Raw genomic sequence first — 21051 nt, 5'->3', positions numbered from 1 at the left:
ATTCACTATGATACCCATTCTGGTTTGATTACTATCTGTTTTTGAAGTTTTACACTATCTACAAAGTTGTGTTTCTATCAATACTGTTATGTACTGATATATTCAGTTATACTATATCTCATGATAGAGAAAATTCTATTGAAGATAACAAAAGATAACACAGTAACCACGGTAGAACTCCTTGTACAGCAGTTTTATATGTCTTTCATCTTATGTATCTATAGAAATATGTTTTGTTCTGTCCTACTTTGTTTTGTTTCCCCCTCTAATATAGAAAGGATAAAAATACATGTTAAGACTCATGCATGTGTAGAACCTATAAACAGTTTATGAGAACTGATCTTACAACACGTGATAAAATGAATATTTTGAAGGAAAAAAGACACTACACAGTACCCAGTGCTGATCCCAGAGTGTTACGATGTGAAATCCAGCATACTATTATTCTTTGTCCAGAGTGATTTTAGTCTACTTTGGTTTGTTTAACCTCAACATCAATGAAGATATGGATAACTGCATATATGTTTAAGTGTACAGGATTGATAACCATATTACTAAGTTTTTGTCAGATAGTGAATAGAACTATTTGCAATCTCACTGTTTGAATTCCCACTTATATGTTCCACTTTTGTATCTTGAACAATTATTTGTAAGAGGACAATATGTAAACATCAACTAGTGATTTACTACTTTTTTCTTTGAAAGTATATATATCTACCAATTTACTGTTTTTAGTCTTTCTTTAAACAAATAATAATAATAATAATAATAATAATAATAATAATAATAAAATTAGCCAAACCAAAACAGAATAAAACCAAATTAAACAGAACAATCAGAACAATATGGGTTTCAAATAGGGATAATAGATTAATAATGGCCACTGCCTTCCCTTTTTAGACACTTTTCCCCTTTTACTTTCACAGTATGTGTTGTGCATTTTGGATCCCACTAACTCCTTTAGTTTTTTTTTTTTTGTACTAGGGAAACACCACAATGCTCACCCATATGACTCTGAACCATTTCACCCATCAGCATGATCTCAAGTTGTATCCACTTATCTACAAGAGTCTTGAGGTTATCTTTCTTTATAGTTGAGTAGCTTGCCATTGTATAAAAGTTCCATGACTCTCTTGTCCACTCTGTAGCTGATGGGCAAGCTACCCCCACTTCTTTCTGGTTCCCTGTCACATGGAACATTGATCTCTCTCTTTTGACTTTCAGTCTATGAACCCTCTTTTGGGTTAAATATGTTTCTTGTATAAAGCATATTGATGGACCCTGTCTCCTGATCCACTCTGCCAGTGTTTCTTTTATTGGTGAATTGAGCCCATCTATATTAGTGATTATGGCTAAAATGCCCTGCCTCATCTCTGCATGCACCAGCCACTAGTGAACAGTCTGGAAAAGCAGAAGACAACCCTAACCAGTGCCAATGGCCACCATCAGATACCCATAGCCAGCACTGGCCAGAAGAAGCAGCCAGTCACACTTTGGAGCAATTGTAGCCTATGTGGGAAGTGCCTAGGACCCCACTACTTGCTTGTCCAGAGGATCCCAGGAATATGTCAAGATGAAGAAGCAAATGACAGTCTCTGGCCTCCAACCCTAGCAGAGCTGGTGCAGGAGATGTAAACATGGAAGAGATTGGGAGCTGCACACCTGAAGTTTCTGAAGCGATGGCAACTGAAGTAAAGGCTATAAAAGAAATTAGAACAGAAACGCTATCTCAGATAAAAGAAGAAATGCAAACATAATAAAAGAATTGCTGAGCACCTCTAAAGAAGACATAGATGGAAGAATAGAGGAGCATAGGAAAATGAGAAAAACATGGAATGAATAATATAAAAAAGATTTAGAATACATGAAATAGATTCAAAGAGATAGCCAGGAAATTAAAAACTCCATTGAAAGCTGGCAAACCTGCTTGAAAGAAACTAAAGATAGACTTTCAAACCTTGAAAGCTTGCAGCTTGCAATCATGAAAGGAAAGATCTCTTAAAATTAACAAGGAATGAGAAAGTAACAATTCAATGGTTGCAAGACAAGCAAAAGAAATATAACTTAAGAATAATGAGTATGAATGAAAAAGCAGAGGTCAAGACAAATAACATTGCAAGTCTATTTGCAGAAATAATATTAGAAAACTTCTTAATCATAGGAGTGGAGCTGGGTGCCACCTCCAGGCTGAGCTGGTTATGGTGGGAAACCTCAGCAATGGCTGCTGGAATGTGCACTGGGGCTGGGCTCATTTCTACCAGTCTGCTCCCAGCTAGGAGCTCATGGAGGGAACCAGCCACAGTTCTGGTTCCAAGCTTATTGGGCCAGATCCAAAATGGCTCCAGCCAATTGCTCTCTCCCATGGGAGACCTGAACCCTCTGCTCTCACTGCCAGCCAGTAAAGTTTGCCATGTCCACTGCTCCCTTCCACTGCCAGTCTTTTTGCAGAGGCCTCTGGGCACACCAGCCACTACCATCACAGCAGCCATGCACCCCCAGATTCCAATAGCTCCTCTGGCACAGTGAGTCCAGTTCTGAGTAAAGGCACCACCAGCTGCTACCTTCTTCTTCATTGAAGTTCTTCTTTTTTACTTTTCCCTCAGTTCTCACTTTAGGTTCTTCCTGGGTCCAGGGTACCATTTCCTTTTTCTTATCTTCCCCATGATGCTGTATTCCAGCATCTGGACTGTTTTTCTCAGACAGGCTGTTTATTCTGCTGCTTATTGTCCCACCATCTTCCTGGACCACTCTGCAAGACTTTAAATATTATTTGGATTACTTAAGAGCTGTAAAAGCGTGTGAATGCTGAAACTTTCTAGATTTTACGCACTCTGTTTTCAAATTCTGATTTATCATAGCATTCCAACATTATCACAGTTTTAAGAATTACTTTAGATTTATAGCTCTTATCATTATGTAATTCTTGTGGTGGTCCAGAGAAAGTCTATCTAGTGACCAGTGTTAATTACTGTGATTTAAGGTTATCTGTATGCCACTATGACATTCAATTGTAATTATGTATATCTTCCTATCTCAGGACTAAATGGATGGCAATAGGTAAAATATCTCAGAATTGATAAGATTTCCTTGTGTAGCTAACATAGATATTTTATTGTATAAAAATAAGAGATGGAAGATAAACATATATTCATTTAGAATTTATGAGAACTTCTAATAACAATTTTTCTATATTAAATGTATGCAAAAACTCCATTCCACGGGTGAAGGAAGGTGACCTTGTTTATATAAAAATTCAAGAAATGGCACATTTAATCTTGGAAGACACTATTGTTTTCTTTAAGTATTTTATGTAGAAAAGGGAGTTGCTGTTTTATGTAGGTCCCCAACCAGTAGACCTAAAACTTAGGTCATGGAATGTCACTCTTTGAATATGGACCTCTCTCTTGTGTGTCATAGTCCAGAGGGAGACAGTGTGACAGCTGACATCATCATGGCATTCCAGTTCCCATCCACTGAGCAAAGGGCAGTGAGAGAGAAGGAAATCCAGAGCATCTTGAATCGGAAGATAAGGAATACAAGAGCCTTGCAAGTAAATGTCTCATCAGTTCAAGTTAATGGTAAGTAGGTGGCTTTCTATGGGATGCGAAGTTCTCTATTAAGTTCATATTTTGTGCCCTTGTTTTCATTCCAAATAATAACTACAACTCACATGGAGGAGGGCTAGGAATGTAGCTCAGTTTGGTGGAACACTTGCTAATATGCACAAGAACCTGAGTTACAGTTCCAGCATCACAAAAATTTAAAATGTTTGAATAGAATTAACATGGAAAAGTATAATTTAAGGAATTGATAGTTCTAGATTTTCCTATTCTCTAGTGAGAACAGGTCTGGCATATGAAGTGATTTCTCATTCGTCCCAAAATAAAGACAAGCTTTTATTACCACTAGAGGGTTAATCTGACCCAACCACTCACTGCCTCCATGATTAAGCAGGTGAAAATAGCAAGGGATGAGCAATACTTGTATTGCGGAGGGGATCTTTCAAAAAAAACCCACCACACTTATTGCCTTTGCAAAGTGTGGATCGGCTGATTGTGGTGGTGTAGGCATACAATTCCAGCTACTCAAGAGGCTGAAGCAAGATGATGGTAAGTGAGAAACCTGCCTAGGCAATGAAGTGAGACCTTACCTTAACATCAAAATGGCTGGAGTTCATTGGTAGGGTACCTACCTCACACGCATGGACCTGAGTTCAAATTTGACCTCTCCTACTCCACCCACAACCCTACACACATATGCACAAAGGATAGATTTGCATATGGTCATGTTATGAAGTTTTTGTTAGCTTCTTTCCTATGAGGATTTGAGAAAGTGGTAGACCAACTATGGAGCCACAGAAGCCATCAGATAAATAGTGCTTTAAACGTCACTAAACTAGGAAGAATGTTCCTGGAACCCCTTACTCATCATTCCACTTCTCCCTCTTCTGATTGCTCTAGCTCTTTACACCACCTTCACCTGCCTCAACTGCAGAGGAGTAAAGTTTACCAGGGACCATCACTGTGCTCTCTATATACAGTCCATAAATTTCTATATCCCAATGAAGTAGAAAAAGTCAACTTCGAAGATGTAACAATAAGCCAAAAAGGTTAGGAAATGTACTAATTAAAAATAGCTTAGATCGCTAATTTCTTGAGAGGCTTTTAAAAAGCACTCTGTATTCAAGCCCATTTTATAAATTCTATGATATTGGTCTCTAGGAAATCCATCCCTTACATTAGTCTTTGAGAATTCTGAGGAATCTGCTTAGACAGAAACCTGTTAACCCTCAGACACTAAGCTGCTCCTTTGCATCTGCTTCCAGTAAATAGCTAAGTATGAATTTCCCTTACAAATCCCAGTGTGCACCACATTTATGAGAATCAAATCAAGTGATTTGTGTGCCCAGCTTCAAAGCTGATTGATTCCTCTTGAGGAAACCTCAGCAAGGAGTGAAACTCCAAGGTAATAGAACAGGCAGCAGTTTACTGATGTGACAGAGTCAGCTACTCAGGGAGTAAAACTCTGAACCTCTCCCAAGCAGGAAGGAGGAACCTGTCAAGTGCTTAATCCACTGTCTTTGTTAGGTGGTGAGGCAGAAGAACCTAGATGGTGAAATAGTGGAAATTCCAACAAGTTACATGCTATACTGTGCATAATTGCAAATAATGAGTAAATCTGGGAACTTAAAAACCAGACTATCTGAAATAAAAGAGGACATAACAAAACAGGTCAGAACAATTTAAACAACATAGTGTTTCACCACAAGACAACCCGACATAACAATAGCTACCATAGTGTCTCTTTCCTTGAAATACTTGAGTATAACTTCATATACTATAGCATCAAACATATCAAGACAGTGTAAAATCATTCAAGAGAATGAAAGTATTACAGGGTATTCAGAACCAACTAACAGAGGATGAAAATGGTTACTATATTATCTCCTTGTCTATAAAAGTTTTTGTTTATACTATCACATATAATAAAATCCAATAAGATACAACATGATAAATTGATGGAGACAGAAGAACAAAAGCTTGATGGGACTTCAAAATAAGATGATATTAAACTAGCACTACCTATTATATTGTCTTGTTTCCTTCAAAATAACTGTTCTACCATCACAGACAATAAAATCAAACAACCCAGAATAGAACCATTCCAATTAATGAATGAAAACATTATAAGGCTTCAAAACAATATAATGGGTAATCATGTTTACCACATACTTTTATGTATTCTTACCATTTCTTACACTAGGGAAACTACTCGGTATGTATACATGTGAGTTTGATTTATTTTACTTATGAGTACGGTTTCAAGCTGTGCTCATTTATTTATAAATATCTCAATGTGATCATTTTTTATAGTTGAGTGGTTCTCCATTGTATAAAAGTACCACAAATTTTTATCCATTTCTCAGTTTATGGACACTTAGGTTGTTTCCAAGATCTGGTTATTACAAATTGTGCTGCTATAAACATGGGTGCACATATATCACTGTGGTATGATGTTTTCAGTTCTTCTGGGAATATGCCTAGAAGTGGAATAGCTGGAACAAATGGGACTTCAATCCCAGCTTTTTGAGAAATCTCCAGACTGACCTCCACAATGGTTGTACCAGTCTACACTCCTACCAATAGTGGAGCAGAGTTCCTTTTTCCCCACAGCCTCTCTAGCATTTGTTGTTGTTGGTTTTCTTGATCCTGGCCATTCTTTCAGGGCTGATATGAAATCTCAGTGTGGTTTTAATTTGCATTTCTCTAATGACTAATGATGATGAGCATTTTTTCATGTATTTATTTGCCATTTGTATTTCTTCATCTAAGAATTGTGTATTCATCTCAGATGGACATTTTTGGACTGGATCTTTGAATTTTGGGGGTCTGATTTTTTTTTTAGTTCTTTATATGTTTTAGACAAAAGTCCTTTGTCTGTTAACCTGATCTTAAGACAAAACATGATCCTGGAAATAGGGCAGAGGCAAGGCCATATAACAAGTGACCAGTGGCAGGTGCCTGGGCATAGGAAATCGTCTATAAAAATGTCTTTGGGAAAATGAGGAATTAGTCTTCTCTTGTAACTGGCAAAGCATCAGCACTGCCAGGACATGCAGTGCTGGCAGCCATGAGATGGGATGTGGTTAATAGTAATTGAGGACCAGAACCACAGTGAAATATTTTGCTTTATCAGGAGAACAATGAGCTGTCACTGAAGGTCTCAAACATTTCAGAAAGGGAATGAATTAACTGAGCAAGCCTGGAAGTGGGAAGTTCTTTTGTTCCTGCAGATGAGGAAAAATGGTAGTTTTAAGTAGAGTAATGGCAGAGCAACTCAACTTCAAAACTAGCTGGCCAGGCCATGTTTGGAGTGTAATCCATACCAGTCAAATGAATTTTCCTTTTGATATTTAATTAGGTGGAGCAAGAAATAAACCTATCATTTCTTAGTTCATATTGTGCTCTAAATAGGTGTGATTCTTAGCAGACATCCTAAGTGTGATGTGTGTGAGAGAGTACATTCCCTTCAATAGACAGCTCGATGTTTGCTTGTAAACTTGGAGACTTTCATCCTGGAGAGTGAGAAACTAGTTGTGTTACATTAACCCACATGCACCTTAGAACAAAATCATCCCTTAGGAAAGAAAACAGAAGAGTGGATGTCTCGGTTATTTATCTCTCATTACTGAGACAAAATACTTGACACTGAAAATGAATAAAGGAAAGGTTTATTCATCTAAGAGTTTTCCAAGGTTTTAGTTGGTACTGAGGCTCCAAGGCAGGATGGCACGGCTAAGGGGAATCATTCGTGACAGCCATAAGCAACAAAAGTAAAAAGGGTGAAGGGAGGAACATGTCTCCTTCCTCCCTTGCATTGCACGCTGCTTCCCCAAGCCTGGGGAGTACAGCACTCACACCACCAGTCCCAGCACTAGACAATGAGCCAATCACAAGTGCTGGATTCAGCTGCCTCCATGACTGCATGAGGCATTGAGGGCAGCATTTAAACTCAAACTATAACGGTGGACTTCTGACAAACAGGCCAGAGGGAGTCGTTCTTCCCATGAGGACTTCATGTCACCAGAACACCTCTGAGCCACCTGGAAGAAGGAAACAAAATCTTAGTAACTGCCATCAGGATGACTAGAGAACTGACTTTGCGAGTCTACAGGGCTGACTTTACTACCGATAGAGTGTCAGTCCTTCACAGTTTAAGAAAGCTTCAGTCTGCAACACACACCTACTTCTACTAAGGCATACTGTAAGCAAAATAGTGCATCTGGAAATACAGAGATGGACAGGATGGAGTGCATGCTTACACAACAGTAGCTTTAAATGCTGCACTACAGTCCTCAGGTTCTCTGCATCGAAAACTGGTCATTTCCTATAACTTAATAATATCCTATCTTTCAGATTGTGGTAAACGAGCTGCGCCACTAGCAGTCAACAGAATAATGTCTGGAGAACTTGCACCCAAGGGTGCCTGGCCTTGGCAAGCTTCTCTTCAGCATGACGGTATCCATCAGTGTGGGGCCACCTTGATTAGTAACACATGGCTTGTCACTGCTGCACACTGCTTTAAAAGGTAAGGTGTTGCCCTAAATCGGATCCTTGTACTTCTAAAAAAGTCAGACTTTTATCAAGTTCTGCATGATAGTCAATGTCCCAAATATTACTGAAGTAAAATAAGAAAAACTTTCAGGATTTTTTTCTAAAATAACGTCATATTTGCACCCGTATTTGGAAAAGCTGGAGGGAATAGAGGAGATAGTAATCATTGCTCTAGTATTTGTCAGTCAAGTCCTCATAGTTTTAATTAAAGAAAGCAGAAGTCATCCTAACACAAACTATAGTCTAATGACATGTAAAATTAGTCCCTTCCCAAACAATACGTCCACTCACTACTAGTGTCTGTTGCTGCCAAACACGTAGGTCCATCTTGTGCTAATGAGAAATAATCATACTACTTGCAGAGTGAAACTGGTATCTTCAATGGATGTGGGAAGTTGGTAATTTAGCAGTTAACACACAACTGGTCCAATCAAATGTATAGCACTGACATATGAAATCCTTTAAAATTGGAGCTACTCACAAAACAATTCTAATCAACAGTTAGGAATGTCTACTGAAATACTGGTGACACTCTCTAGCCCACCTAAGATATCTCATCTCTGTATGCCCTGGACAGTGTGTATGCCAGAATGGGCAGATGATGTGGAAGTTTTGGTAGGGAAATGGATGTGTTGATTAACAAAAATGTAAACTTTAACAAGTTCTTAATTGTGTCAGATTAATGATCAAGAATAAAATGATTAATTAGTGAATGATTAGTTAATAAGTATAAATGGAAGGCTCAAAGTTGGGTGAAAAAAAGAAAAGCAGTACAGAAAGCAAGAATGTATAATAAAGTACTTAGGAAACTTTGTAAGAAGACAGTTCACTTGGAATCTATTGTCTCCAAGACTGCAGTGTGATCTAAATTGCACTTAAAATAATTAGAGCTAAGAAGAAATGAGATGTTAGACTCTTTGGGTAAGATCTTACCCAAGACGGTAAATTCAATCCTGGACAACACACTTCTGGAGAAACTGATGAACTGAAATTCTCTTAGAGAATTTTGACTGATGAAAAAATTGATAATGGGTCTCTTAATTTCAGGAGATTAAAATATTATCCTGAGAAAGCTATGATACACATAATTAATTGTATTAGTAGATCTGAAGTGCCGTCTCGTGGAAGAGAATTAGGGAACCAAGAAAGGACAGGCATAGCTGCTCAAAGATGAAAGAGTTTACAGGATGAAGAACACGCTTGCATCTGCCTAAGACCTCAAGCATGGACAGTCATTCCTTAAGAATAGTTTTGTAACCATTAGCACCAACAGCCAAAGTCCACTGTGCTATAAACATTTGGCCAAGTGTTCAAAATTTGCTTCAGATAATTTTTACATCCATTATCCTAAATAAGCCTAGTTTGGTAAGCTCTTTTTCACTGAGACAGACAAGAAAACTCAAAAAAAAATGTTCACAGTCATATGGTGAAGGAGAATGTTGGAATTGAAAACATACATCTTTCTGGTTCCAAAATTCATCTTTCAAACATTGGATTCACGAGATTACATAAAGTTTTTGAACCTATCCTACCCTGAGACTGATATTACTTCAGTCTATTATTGAGTTAAACAAGACAATTTATGACATTTATTTTTTAATAATAATCAAAAAATTCCAAGATTATTCTTTTTTTAATTATTATTTAAAGAAAGACAAGACAAAAGGGGGGACAGAAATAGTACATACTTTCAAAGAAAAGAAAGAAACAGTAATAAATCACTAGTTCACTAGTTGATGTATACATGTTGTCCTCCCACAAATAGTTTTTCAAGATACAAAAGTGGAACATACAAATGGGAATTCAACCAGGGAGATTGCAAACAGTTCTGTTCAGCTATCCAACGAAAACTAAGTAATATGGTTATCAGTTCTGTACACTTAGACATGTATGCATTTATCCATATCTTCATTTATGTTGAGACCTAACAAAACTTATTAGATTAAAATCCTTCTGAACAAACATTAATAATATTGCTGGATTTCACATCATAACACTCTGGAATCAGCACTGGGTACTGCAGTGCCCCTTTCTTTCCTTCAAAGTATGTTCATTTCATCATGTGTCATAAGATCAGTTCTCATAAACTGTTTATAGGTTTTACACAAGCATGAGTCTTAACATGTATTCCTATCCTTTCTATATTAGAGGGAGAAACAGAGCAAAGGAGGACAGAACTCAACATATTCCTATAGACACATAAAACTAAAAAGACATAAAGCTGCTGTATAAGGAGTTCTACCACAATTATTCTCTAAGGGACCTCTTTCGGGCCAGTTGTTACCATTTGAATTTTTACACCTGACTTTGGAAACAAAATACCCGTGTATTTTGTTTGTCATCGTTAATTTCCATCTCAGTGATGTAGCCTCAAGTTAAAAGTTTAGAAAACTTATTTTTAATCCTGATTTAGGATCTTTTATGAAAGTTTTTTTTAAGATTTGCCTTATGCAAATGTAATAAAACACAAGCAATATTAAATATTATTGGACTATTTTACAAAAGTTCTAGATCGGTCATTCCCACTTGCGTAAATATAATTCAAAGTCTAATCTTTATGTTTCCAGTTCCCCAAGTTTTGATTTATGTCTAGACATGATTTCATTGAGGAAACAGTTTTACAACTGTAAAATACAAAAATGATTGCAAGCTAATGATTCATATGCTACGTGATCAATTATCTTTACAAACCATCTTTAGTTAGCTTTTTTCATTGGATTAATTATGTACACTAAAAGGTTATAAGAAGATAAAATTTTTAAATAATAATCTCTGAACAATTAGCAATTTCAAAATTAGACTAACCCTATTAATACGCTTATATGTTCTTTTTCTGGCTAAAGCTAACCAGTAAGACATGCAGGGATTGGGAGAAGTTTCAAATGGCTGGTATCTGTTTCTGCTCACCCTTCATTCATGATGTTAGCTAATTAATCAGTTAAACATGTCAATGTCATTATCAAGTGTATTTTGATGGCAGAGTGTGTCCTCTAGGGAAAAGAGCAGAGTGAGACAGACACACATGATGTAACCTGGGTGGTTTAATGTATCCAGGACTTATTTTCCTTATGAAGAAAACAAAATCTGTGTCAGATGATCTCCATCATTACTAAACGATCTAATTCCTGAGTGTACTGTGATCCCCCAGCCGTTCAAGCACCCAAGCTAGAAGTCAAGCACACTCGGTCATCCTGAGAGGATAATCACAGGCATCTTCAGACGGTTTTTGCCACCTCTGCTCTTGACCTTTGATAACCAGCATCTGGCAAGAACCTCACCTGACTTGAGATGTAAAAGATTTCACAACTCCCAGCTCAAAGATACAGACAGGGTTCCCTTATTGCTTGAATTAACTCTATAAACACTTCATCGTGTCTTAGAGACACTCTGACCCATGCCTATTTCTCCCACCTCATTCCCCTTAAGTCCTACATCAAAGCACCCACTTGGCACAAGGTTTTAGGGTGTTTGCCTGGAAATTTGTTCTCCTTATGCAGGGGCCTCATCAGCCAAGTCTCAGCCTAAATGTGTCATTAAAAAAGCAAAACAAAAACCTTTCTCCTCTGTACATTCTGTATTTTCTAATATTTTATTCATAACCCTTATTGCTGAAGCTGTTTGTCTCCTTTCTAATTCGTTTTGTTCTTTTTTTGCACGCTTGAATCTAATGGGTCCTATACGCTGGAAACCATCCTCTTGATCACCTCTCTGTCCCCAGCACGGTGGCGCTGTTCACCACACGGATACTCACGAGTATTTGCTGAAGGGCTCCTCAATATTACTGTGTGTACTTTACAGATCTAAAATTCAGTAACTTGGTGTTAAATCTAAGCTCTAAAGTGCCATATACTGCATATAATGTTATCCATAATCTGCCAACTATAGTTAAACTTTCCAAATACTAAAAATAGACTAAGTTTAAGTGGCAGCCAGGAACCGCGGTTCTCCAACGCACAGTTCACGGCTTCTGTGTATCTCTAACCTCTTCCAGAGGTGCCAATCCGCGGCAGTGGACCGTCAGTTTTGGAACAACAATAAAACCTCCCCTGATGAAAAGAAACGTCAGAAGGATCGTAGTCCACGAGCGGTATCGCTCCCCATCCAAAGAGTACGACATCGCCGTGGTGCAGCTGTCCTCCAAAGTGACCTTCACGGACGACGTGCGGCGCATCTGCCTGCCGGGGACCTCGGCCTCGCTCCCGCCCGACTCCACCGTGTACATCACCGGCTTCGGCTCGCTGCACTACGGCGGTGGGTGTCTCCTTCCTGCCTGCCTGTGAGGTCCTTAGCGCTCTTCTCTTGCAAGTCACACCACTCGACTCAGATGAACCAAACTAGAAACAAAGGCAAACCAGCTCCACCCTTGATCTTGGTAACTCAGAAATCCATAGACGCCAGAGTCTGTCTGCAGACAGCCAGCACCAGCGGAGGTGGAGCTCCAGCGCTGCTGGGTCCGGTCCTTGCCAGGTTGCTTCAGGGGACAGAGTTCTGGCGCCACGCAGTGGCGAAGGTGGCTAACAGCAGGCCCGCGATATTCCGATGGAGTGACCCTCCTACTCTGATCCCAAAAAGGAAAATGCGCTTTAATAATGAAAAGGCTGGTGAAGGGTGTTTATAAATAAGACTAGTGTAGAGATAAATCAGCAAAACATTTTACCCTTTCTAAAACGATTGAATTTGATACACTAACTTAATCACCTAAAAAATAATATTGTACTTAAGGAATGTTATCAGATATTCTCCTAAGACTTACTCTGGATTCCGCAGTTGTGCCCGGGAGCACGTGCATACCGATAGTAAAAAAAAAAAAAAAAAATGATCTATGAGCTTGAAATGAAAAGGGAGCCTTTGAAACTGGCAAAATGTGCATATAGAACTTTATATAATTCGTTTTTATATAGCAAATTTTAAGGAATAAACCTCTATCTCTCAGTATCCACTAAAGAACTAGGATTGCCCTTCAATAAGATAGTCAGAAATAGCTGTCATGGTCTGTATTTTCTTCAGATACCCTGCATGGTTTGCACACATCTCATAGGTGCTGAGTACGCATTACTCTCTTTAAGGTCATATTGCTAATCACAGAAATAGTACCCATTGTACATCAGTTTCACTACAATAGAAAGGCAAACCTAATGCTTCATCTGTCTGCACTTTCTATGAAGTACTCATCTTATGATAGAGTTTGCAGTCGATTTCACAGAAATAGGAGGAACCTGGAAAATTCCCTATGGCTTGGTAGGAAAAATCATTTTGTGGCATTATTTTAAGATTAGTGCAGAGATATATCTGCCATGATAACTCATTAATAACAATAGAGTTTATATTCCATTCCAAATGTTAGCATTTGTCAAACATTCAAAGCCAAAACAGCAGTAAAACATGAACTACAAGCACCCATGGGTCACTCGCCAAGGCAGACCATGTCCAGAGTCATAAAACGAACATTAACAAGCATGAAAGAATTGAAATCACACAATGTATATACTCTGGCATTAATGAATTCAAAGCAAAAACTAGTAACAAAAAGATAAGAGGAATATCTTCAAAGGCTTAGTAATTAAATAGCACACACATAAACAAAAAGCGAGTATCAAGGAAAAAAATTTAAAATACATAGACTGAAATGAAAACTAAATTCCATTTTACTGTCCAGGAGACAGTAAAATAAAGGCAGAAACTAGTAGCAAATGCTTACATTAAAAAAGAAGAAAGATCTCAAATCAATAGCTAAATTCCCCCCTCAAGAAACAAAGACAAGTAAAGCAAACAATGGTAAGAAATAATGAAAGTAGAAATGAATAAACTTGAAAATAATAGAAAAATTGATGGATAGAAACTTCATTTTCTGAGCTAGATGTGGTGGCACATTCATGAAATCCCAGCAGTCAGGAGGCTGAAGCAGGAGGATGGTTGTGAGCTCTAGGTCAGCCTAGATAGTGAACTCAAGGTCATTCTGAATTACTGTGGGACCTTGTTTCCAATACATAAATAAATTTTAAAGGCTTATTCTGCAACAAAATCAACACTTTTAAGAAACATTACTAAACACTTCCATGATGTATAAGAGTTCAAGGACATCCAGAATTTATGAGCTTTGTTTTTTCTAATTCGGAATATATATCATTAACCAATTTGCTGAAAAAGTTAAAAATTCACATCATCATCTGAAAATTTTTATTTACATTACCCTTTTCAACACAGGACATGCTTTTTTTTTTTTTTTTTTTTTTTTTTTTTTTTTTTTTTGGTGTTTTGTTTTGAGACAGGATCACACTAAACAGTTCAGGCTGGCCTTGAGCTCACTATGTAGCCCAGGTTGGCTTTGAACTCATGATCTTCCTGCCTCAGCCTCTTAAGTGCTGGTAAGTTGGTGATTCAGTAGACCCCAAAAAATGTGTATTTAAAGAACAGAATAAGCTTTAAAATTCCTTAGCATATTTCTGGGTTTTGCATTTATATTTTTGGAGCAGTTATAAAAATGTATTTGTAAACACTTCTCCAGAAATGAATCTCAAAATGATCTTCTTGGGATTCTAGAAATGGTGCGAATATTCACTCCCCGTTCCAACACTGTATAAATAAAGCACGGCAGATTTCACAGCTTAGAACAGCACTCTTCACGGCTGTCTCACAGTGTCTGTGCCTCAGTTCAGCCACAGCTTGGGTACACCCTCTACTTGGGGTCTCACAAGGCTCCAGTCATGGCATTGGTGGAAGGGGCCTCGGCTGTGCTCCCCTCTGAGATCACTGCTTTTTGACAAAATTTCATTCCTTCAGCTGAAGGAATAGCATTCATGGCACTTGCTTCCTAAATGCCATTTAAAAAGCCTCTTTGACTGTAGGGAAGTTCCAGACAATTGATGGGAAGCCTTACCTGACTGATTTGCTCACACCCACCTCGGATAACCTCCCACTTGATTAATTCAAAGTAAATTAGACCATGGATCTTATTACAGGTGCAAAATTCCCACATCTCTGCCCCAGAAAATTCACCTCACAGACAGTGATACCCATCGTATTTACAGATTCCCACCCACACTGGGGGAAATGGGAATCACACAGCAATCTTGGGGCATGTCTTGGAATTCTGCCAAGGAGACTGTCATGATTTCCTCGCCAGAGTTTGGTTGGGTTTGAATAACCTCAGAATGCTTTTGTTATTCTTAGTTTTCTATTGAATATGCTTGTCATAAACTGATTTATAACCTGGAAGTCCAAACTTACACAAGAGACAAAGCCATTGTTATTTAATGCCATTACATACCTGAAAGCTCTTTATGAAATGTAAAGCATAAAATAAATGGACACAGTATGATATTCATTTCTTGAGAGCAAGAGAGAACACTAAGAATTCAAAGTTTATGAGAACAGTGTGAACCATAAGTACAAACTTCATGAAAAGTGGAATGCCATGCTGTCAAAATAAACTATTTTTAAAGTAAAGAGACAAAGATTTTACAACAAGGAGACCACATTTTTTGCTTGCATATAGTATTTACAAAAATATGATAAGATATCATTAAATGTGCCATACTTTATTTAGATTTTCTTCTCTAAAGCTGGTTATATTAACTTTATACTGAGTTGACACTTTTATAATGAAGAAGACTAAAAAAAGTTACTGGCTTTCATTAACTAAGGATACTAACTAAAAGTACTAAAACTGTTTTCTTTTTTTTAAGGAGAATACCAAAACAGTCTTCGAGAAGCCAGAGTGAAGACCATCAGTAATGCTGTGTGCAAGCAACCATTTGTGTATGGCAACGATATAAAATTTGGAATGTTCTGTGCTGGATATCTGGAAGGAATTTATGATGCATGCAGGGTAGGTGAAAGAGGGGAAGTGATCCCATACATTATCTCAAAATTTTTATCTGTCCCTGGAATTATTCTGTGTTCCTTATTCTAGTACAAAATACAAATATCATGCCAGCTCCAAAGGTTTTAACTATGAGTTTCACAATACAAACATATTTTTCAGTGTTGTATTAAGCAAAATGAAGTTAGGAGAGTTTCTTTGATGCTATCATACAGACTCATCAACAACATTAAAATTTCTTAATAATGAGAAATCTAAGGATTAATAAAGGAGAGTCTCTTTCCTCCAAGGTCTCACTTTCTAAACAGTGAGCCACTATATGCAGTGGCTAACTGGGAGGTGACACCATAAATAAAACAGTGGAGAGCAAATACTTTTTCCATAAGGGGAATATTTTTGGAACCTCAGAGTCTCAGACAGAGAAATGGTATTTTAATGAGGAATAAAGAAAAACAGCACTTACCCCATTACAGAAAATGGAAGGAATATTACAGAAAAAAGAAAAAGACCAGCCACTGTTACAAAGATGTGAAATTGTAATTCATGGTTGAGGGAACCCAAGTCCTCTGCTGGGTCTCAGTATAGCAAGGAACAGAGGCAAGAAGTCTAAGTAATTATGAGAAGGTGGACAGGCCATCTTGTCAGCATCCTAGAGTTCTTCCCAGTGACTTTTCTGTCTTCCAGAATCTGTCCAGCATGCATGTTTCATGAAAAAGGTGTGAGTTGTTTTCTTCCTGGAGGCACTTGCTTTTTAATATGAGATTCTTGAAAAATTCCAAGGAGGTGACTCTACCTGGTGAAATGCTGGACGTGGTATTGGTATCAGGAAGTACAAAGCTTGACCTAGAGCCCCCCATAGCAGGGCAGCCCCTGTCACAGAGGAGTGGAGCGTTTCATAGTAAATCAGCTCTGCAAGGCAGTATTGGGCACGTGTCCATTCTCAATTGCAAGAATGTAAAGAGAGGTGGCTAGAATACCAGGACTTCAGCAAGAAACTAGTGAACGTTGTCTTTGGGAGCCTTGTAAGAGGTGGGCTGTGAGAATTCCAAAAGCCACATTCTGGATATCCCTCAGCAAGGCCTGGAGAACATACAAAGTCGTCCCTGGATTAAGGAGTAGAAGTAAGCTTCCTGCCTGCCTGTGGAATGAGCTCTTGTCATAGGAAAATAGGAGAGTCGTCAGGGCAATGACAGGCCCAAGGATCAAAAACAGGAACACAGCACTGCCGGTGGGTACCTGAGGAGGGAGCCTTAGTCTGCTGATGAGAAATAAATCCGTGTGCTGATGTCATCCTTACACTTACCAAATTCTGATGTAGAAGTCAACAAATCCCTTCTCCTACATACAGGACTTCTACCAGAAGTCTAGCCAGACAAGACACAAAGAAACAGAATTACAGATATGAAAACCAGAAATGAAAAGTTTTCACACTTAGGGTAGGTTTGTGACTTTGGTCCTGTTTCTAGTTGAGTCCAAAGCTGATGAAAGGAAAGACCCGCTAGTTGTAACCACCATCCAGCAGTGACTGGAGAGCTTGCTTAAAACGTTATTTGAGATCGTTCCAGAAAATTGTAGGTGTGTTTTGAGCATTTTTTTCTCCAGGGAACGTATACTTTAAATTCAGGTAGTTAGGAGTATAACACAGGGAAAATTAGCCCACAATCTTCCATGATCACTGTGTTGTCCATCCCATAAAGTCACCTCATTTATTTGTTCACAAAGCCTGAGGGGCTGCACTTTGTGCCAGCACTGCAGATAGATCATGGGCAACATGAGAGACACCTAAGAAAGAGTGCTTGAAAGAAAAAGATCATGAGAAATAAATGTGATTGTGAGAAATAATGTGATTAACAGGAACACAGCTGAAAAGTGCCTGCAGTTGTACAAGCACTTAGAGAAGAGCGGGAGTTTACCAGGAAGTTTGGGAATAATAACGATAAACTAAAGAGAGGACCATGGTGAACACAGAACTGGCCCCGTGGCCCAGCGTCGGGCTGGAGGCTGGTGTGAGGGAGACACCCCACCTGACACAGCCAGGGAGACGTAATCCCACGTTCAAAATCCCCCCGTGAACGGTGTTGCCCATCCCCTACCCATGTGCATTTTATATTCACATATTTTAGGTCACTATCTTATTGTCATTCGGTTTTTATTACATATTTAAATACTTTTTGTATTTATATTACTTATCATTTCATAGTTTCTGATTAAAGGAGCTCCCCTCCTCTGTGCATGTGTGTGCTCCTCAGCCCACCCTGCTGTGTTTGCTCCTCTCACCTCTGTGCCCATGTCTGGCGCTCATGGCTTTCTGCTTGATATCACCAGTCTAGCGCTTATGTGTCCAAGTGAGGAGGGCCTCGAAATCTCCTTGCTCATTGAATTTTTCCTGAGTGATTAATTATTCCATTAAGAGGAACTGAGAATTAGTGGAGAGGAGGGAAGGAAGCAGCAAGACCACTTGAGCTGTAATCTGTCTAAACTCAAGATTTACCAGCGTTCTGCAGACGTCCTGTATTGCAGCCAGTTGGGGTGCTTGTTAATATGTAGGTCCTGGGTCGTGTCCTGCACCCACTGGACCTTTAGACATGAGCATTCCAGATCTGCCTTTAAGAAACCACACAGGGATTTCTGTTCACAGTGAAGCCTGACAAACACTGATAAACCAATGCAGGCTATAAACCTCAGGGTGCTTACGGCAATATAACCATCCAGCCTCACCTCAGGTAGCCCAGTATCATTTTAATGCTCAGTACAGGGTTCTTAATGATCATGTGTGTTTCCATATTTCTCATATTGTAAGGAATGTTGTTTGTTGAGGCATCTATTATATCCTATTTTCTGTTGATTCTCCTTCTGTGTTTCTTTTCTCTTGTTCATCATCAGGGCGATTCTGGGGGACCGTTAGTTGTAAGAGACAATACAGACACCTGGTATCTCATCGGGATTGTGAGCTGGGGAGACAACTGCGGCCAAAAGAACAAACCTGGAGTCTACACAGACGTGACGTATTACCGACGCTGGATTGCTGCAAAAACAGGCCTCTAACTCATCACACAAGTTAAAAAGAAAGAGCTGTATGCAGGTCACACGCGTATGGAATCTACACACTCAAGCATGTGGAACAAACAGAGTGAGATTAAGGGTCAACTTGGCAACAGGAAACACATTGTGTGGTTTATTTTAGGGTCTCATTGGTTAAACAGTAGTCCGTAGCTAATTTATAAGATTTTTTTATTTGTAAGGTAAGGGGTCAGCTTATCCCAGCTTGGAAGCTACAGCTGGAATATTCAGCTCTTTAAAACAAGTAAATTGGGGAATAATCAAGATGTAGTACAAATGTCTGAAGATAGTCCGTGGAATTCTTGTAGTGCCTTGGCCCGGGGTGTCAGTGAGAACTTTCAAAGAGTTCAGGAAACTCAGTAAGTCTCTGTACTTTCTCTAGAACCCACAAATGCATTTTTTTCGTTTTCCTTATTCTTCCATGTTTTTCAAATTATTTTTCTACCACAAGAAGTAAATTTGCGACTTATAAAGCATTTTAGGCATTTTTATAGGGAACTGTATATGTAGGAAACAAAGTCTGAAAGAAGAAACCTCTAAATATTTTTGTGATCTTTTTTTAAAATACACACACACACACCAAACTACAGATCTATTCAGAGAAAACATAGTTATCAGCACAATTATTGTTTAATAAAGTGTATTTCTGTTATGAAGATTTGAGGGAAGGTGCTGATAACTTTTATGAGTCCAAGACAAAGGTACAAAATTTCAAGATGCACTTATATATCTTAATCAGTATGCAGAACTTTTGACCACTGTTACTGTAAAGTTAAATGGCTGGAAATAATTAAAAATTTACTAATAGCAGAAGAGTCAAAGAACACTTCTTTTACATAAAAAGGAAAAGTTTAGCCTTTGTATTTCTACTACCAATTAACCCCTATCAATTGAGCCTACTGCAATCCTAGAACTCTAGTGTATTAAAAAATTACATTTAAAAATAAATATAAAATTTTGGGTACTTTCCACATAAAATGCAGGAACAAACTGGAAAAAGAAAAAACATACTTTCTAAATTCAGTGTCTCTTGAAGTCCTTAAGAGAGTTAGCTGTCTATATTCCACACTATGACTAAAAAAGGCCTCATAGAAACACTGCTCTCTGCTTGGCAGTGCCTGTGACACACCAGGGCTTGCGGGCTGACTATCACTCACTCACACAGCACAAGTAAACATCAAACCACCGGACAATGGAACTGCTTCATCATCTCCCTCAGGTCCTGTTGAGAAGACAGAATAATGCTAGAGTAATCCAAATGAGATTCATATCTTATTCACAAAAAATTTACCCACAATTTAGCCTTGCAAAAGTTTAAAATTTAGAGAGAATTGCACAAGTCATATACTTATGTTGTGGTTTAAAAAAAATTGAAGCCAGGAAACATAAACGGCTTGTTGAAGCCACAGTTATTTTCGTCCCTAATGATCCTGAGCTCAGGAGCTAATTAAACATGTCTTTTTTCTTAGAAAGTATCTTTATGGTTGCCTACATTTAGTTAGTCATTGGATCTACGAAGTTTTCAGAAAAAGCTATTGAAATGGTGTTAAATGAGGAACTGCCTAAGGTTGTAATTTTAAATGATTCAGTCAGGCAGCTGGCTGCCAATTCTCTGACCTTACTTCGGGACACGGTCGCTTCTTCATGTAAATACATGAGTATGTAAATTGCTATGTGAGGTGGATTTAATTCTGACTTTTAGTGCTAAGATTCAAGAAATGACATTAGAGTTATAAAACACATATTTACAAACTGGTTTGTGTATGCAACATCTAATCTTGGGCCGCGTGTAAGTAAATGTAGATATATCGCTTTAAATCTAATAAAGTTGGTGATCAGAGCATTCTGCAAGCAACGTTATGGAGTCCATGTTTGGTCAGAAGTGTGAATTTTTAAATCAACTATTGTGTCACTCTGAAGCAAGATTGCATAACTTTGTTGCTTTTGGCATTTCGGCATGGAAATTCTCTGTGAAAGGGATGATATCTTTGTTGTAGCATATTTAGCAGCATCCTACGGAAGGCCCTTAACACACCCTTCCCCCAAATTATGATA

The 21051-nt window shown here is 38.3% G+C and overlaps 1 protein-coding gene across 1 annotated transcript in view; it reads left to right on the top strand.

The window, feature by feature from the left end:
• Positions 1-19903, top strand: part of Tmprss11a (transmembrane serine protease 11A) — a 54443-nt gene extending 34540 nt beyond the window's left edge. Inside the window, exons 5-9 of the mRNA XM_063240553.1 lie at positions 3418-3578; positions 7917-8088; positions 12106-12365; positions 15800-15942; positions 18820-19903. Coding sequence (XP_063096623.1) covers positions 3418-3578; positions 7917-8088; positions 12106-12365; positions 15800-15942; positions 18820-18981 — 898 coding nt within the window. The 3' untranslated portion in view covers positions 18982-19903. The remainder of the gene's footprint in view (positions 1-3417; positions 3579-7916; positions 8089-12105; positions 12366-15799; positions 15943-18819) is intronic.
• The last annotated feature ends 1148 nt before the right edge of the window (positions 19904-21051 follow it).

Source organism: Cavia porcellus, unplaced genomic scaffold (assembly GCF_034190915.1).
Source record: "Cavia porcellus strain 051 isolate PalLab524CR breed Dunkin Hartley unplaced genomic scaffold, mCavPor4.1 scaffold_30, whole genome shotgun sequence".
NCBI lineage: Eukaryota > Metazoa > Chordata > Mammalia > Rodentia > Caviidae > Cavia > Cavia porcellus.
The sequence above is the reverse complement of the archived record's forward strand: the minus strand, read 5'-3'. Positions and strand labels throughout refer to the sequence as shown.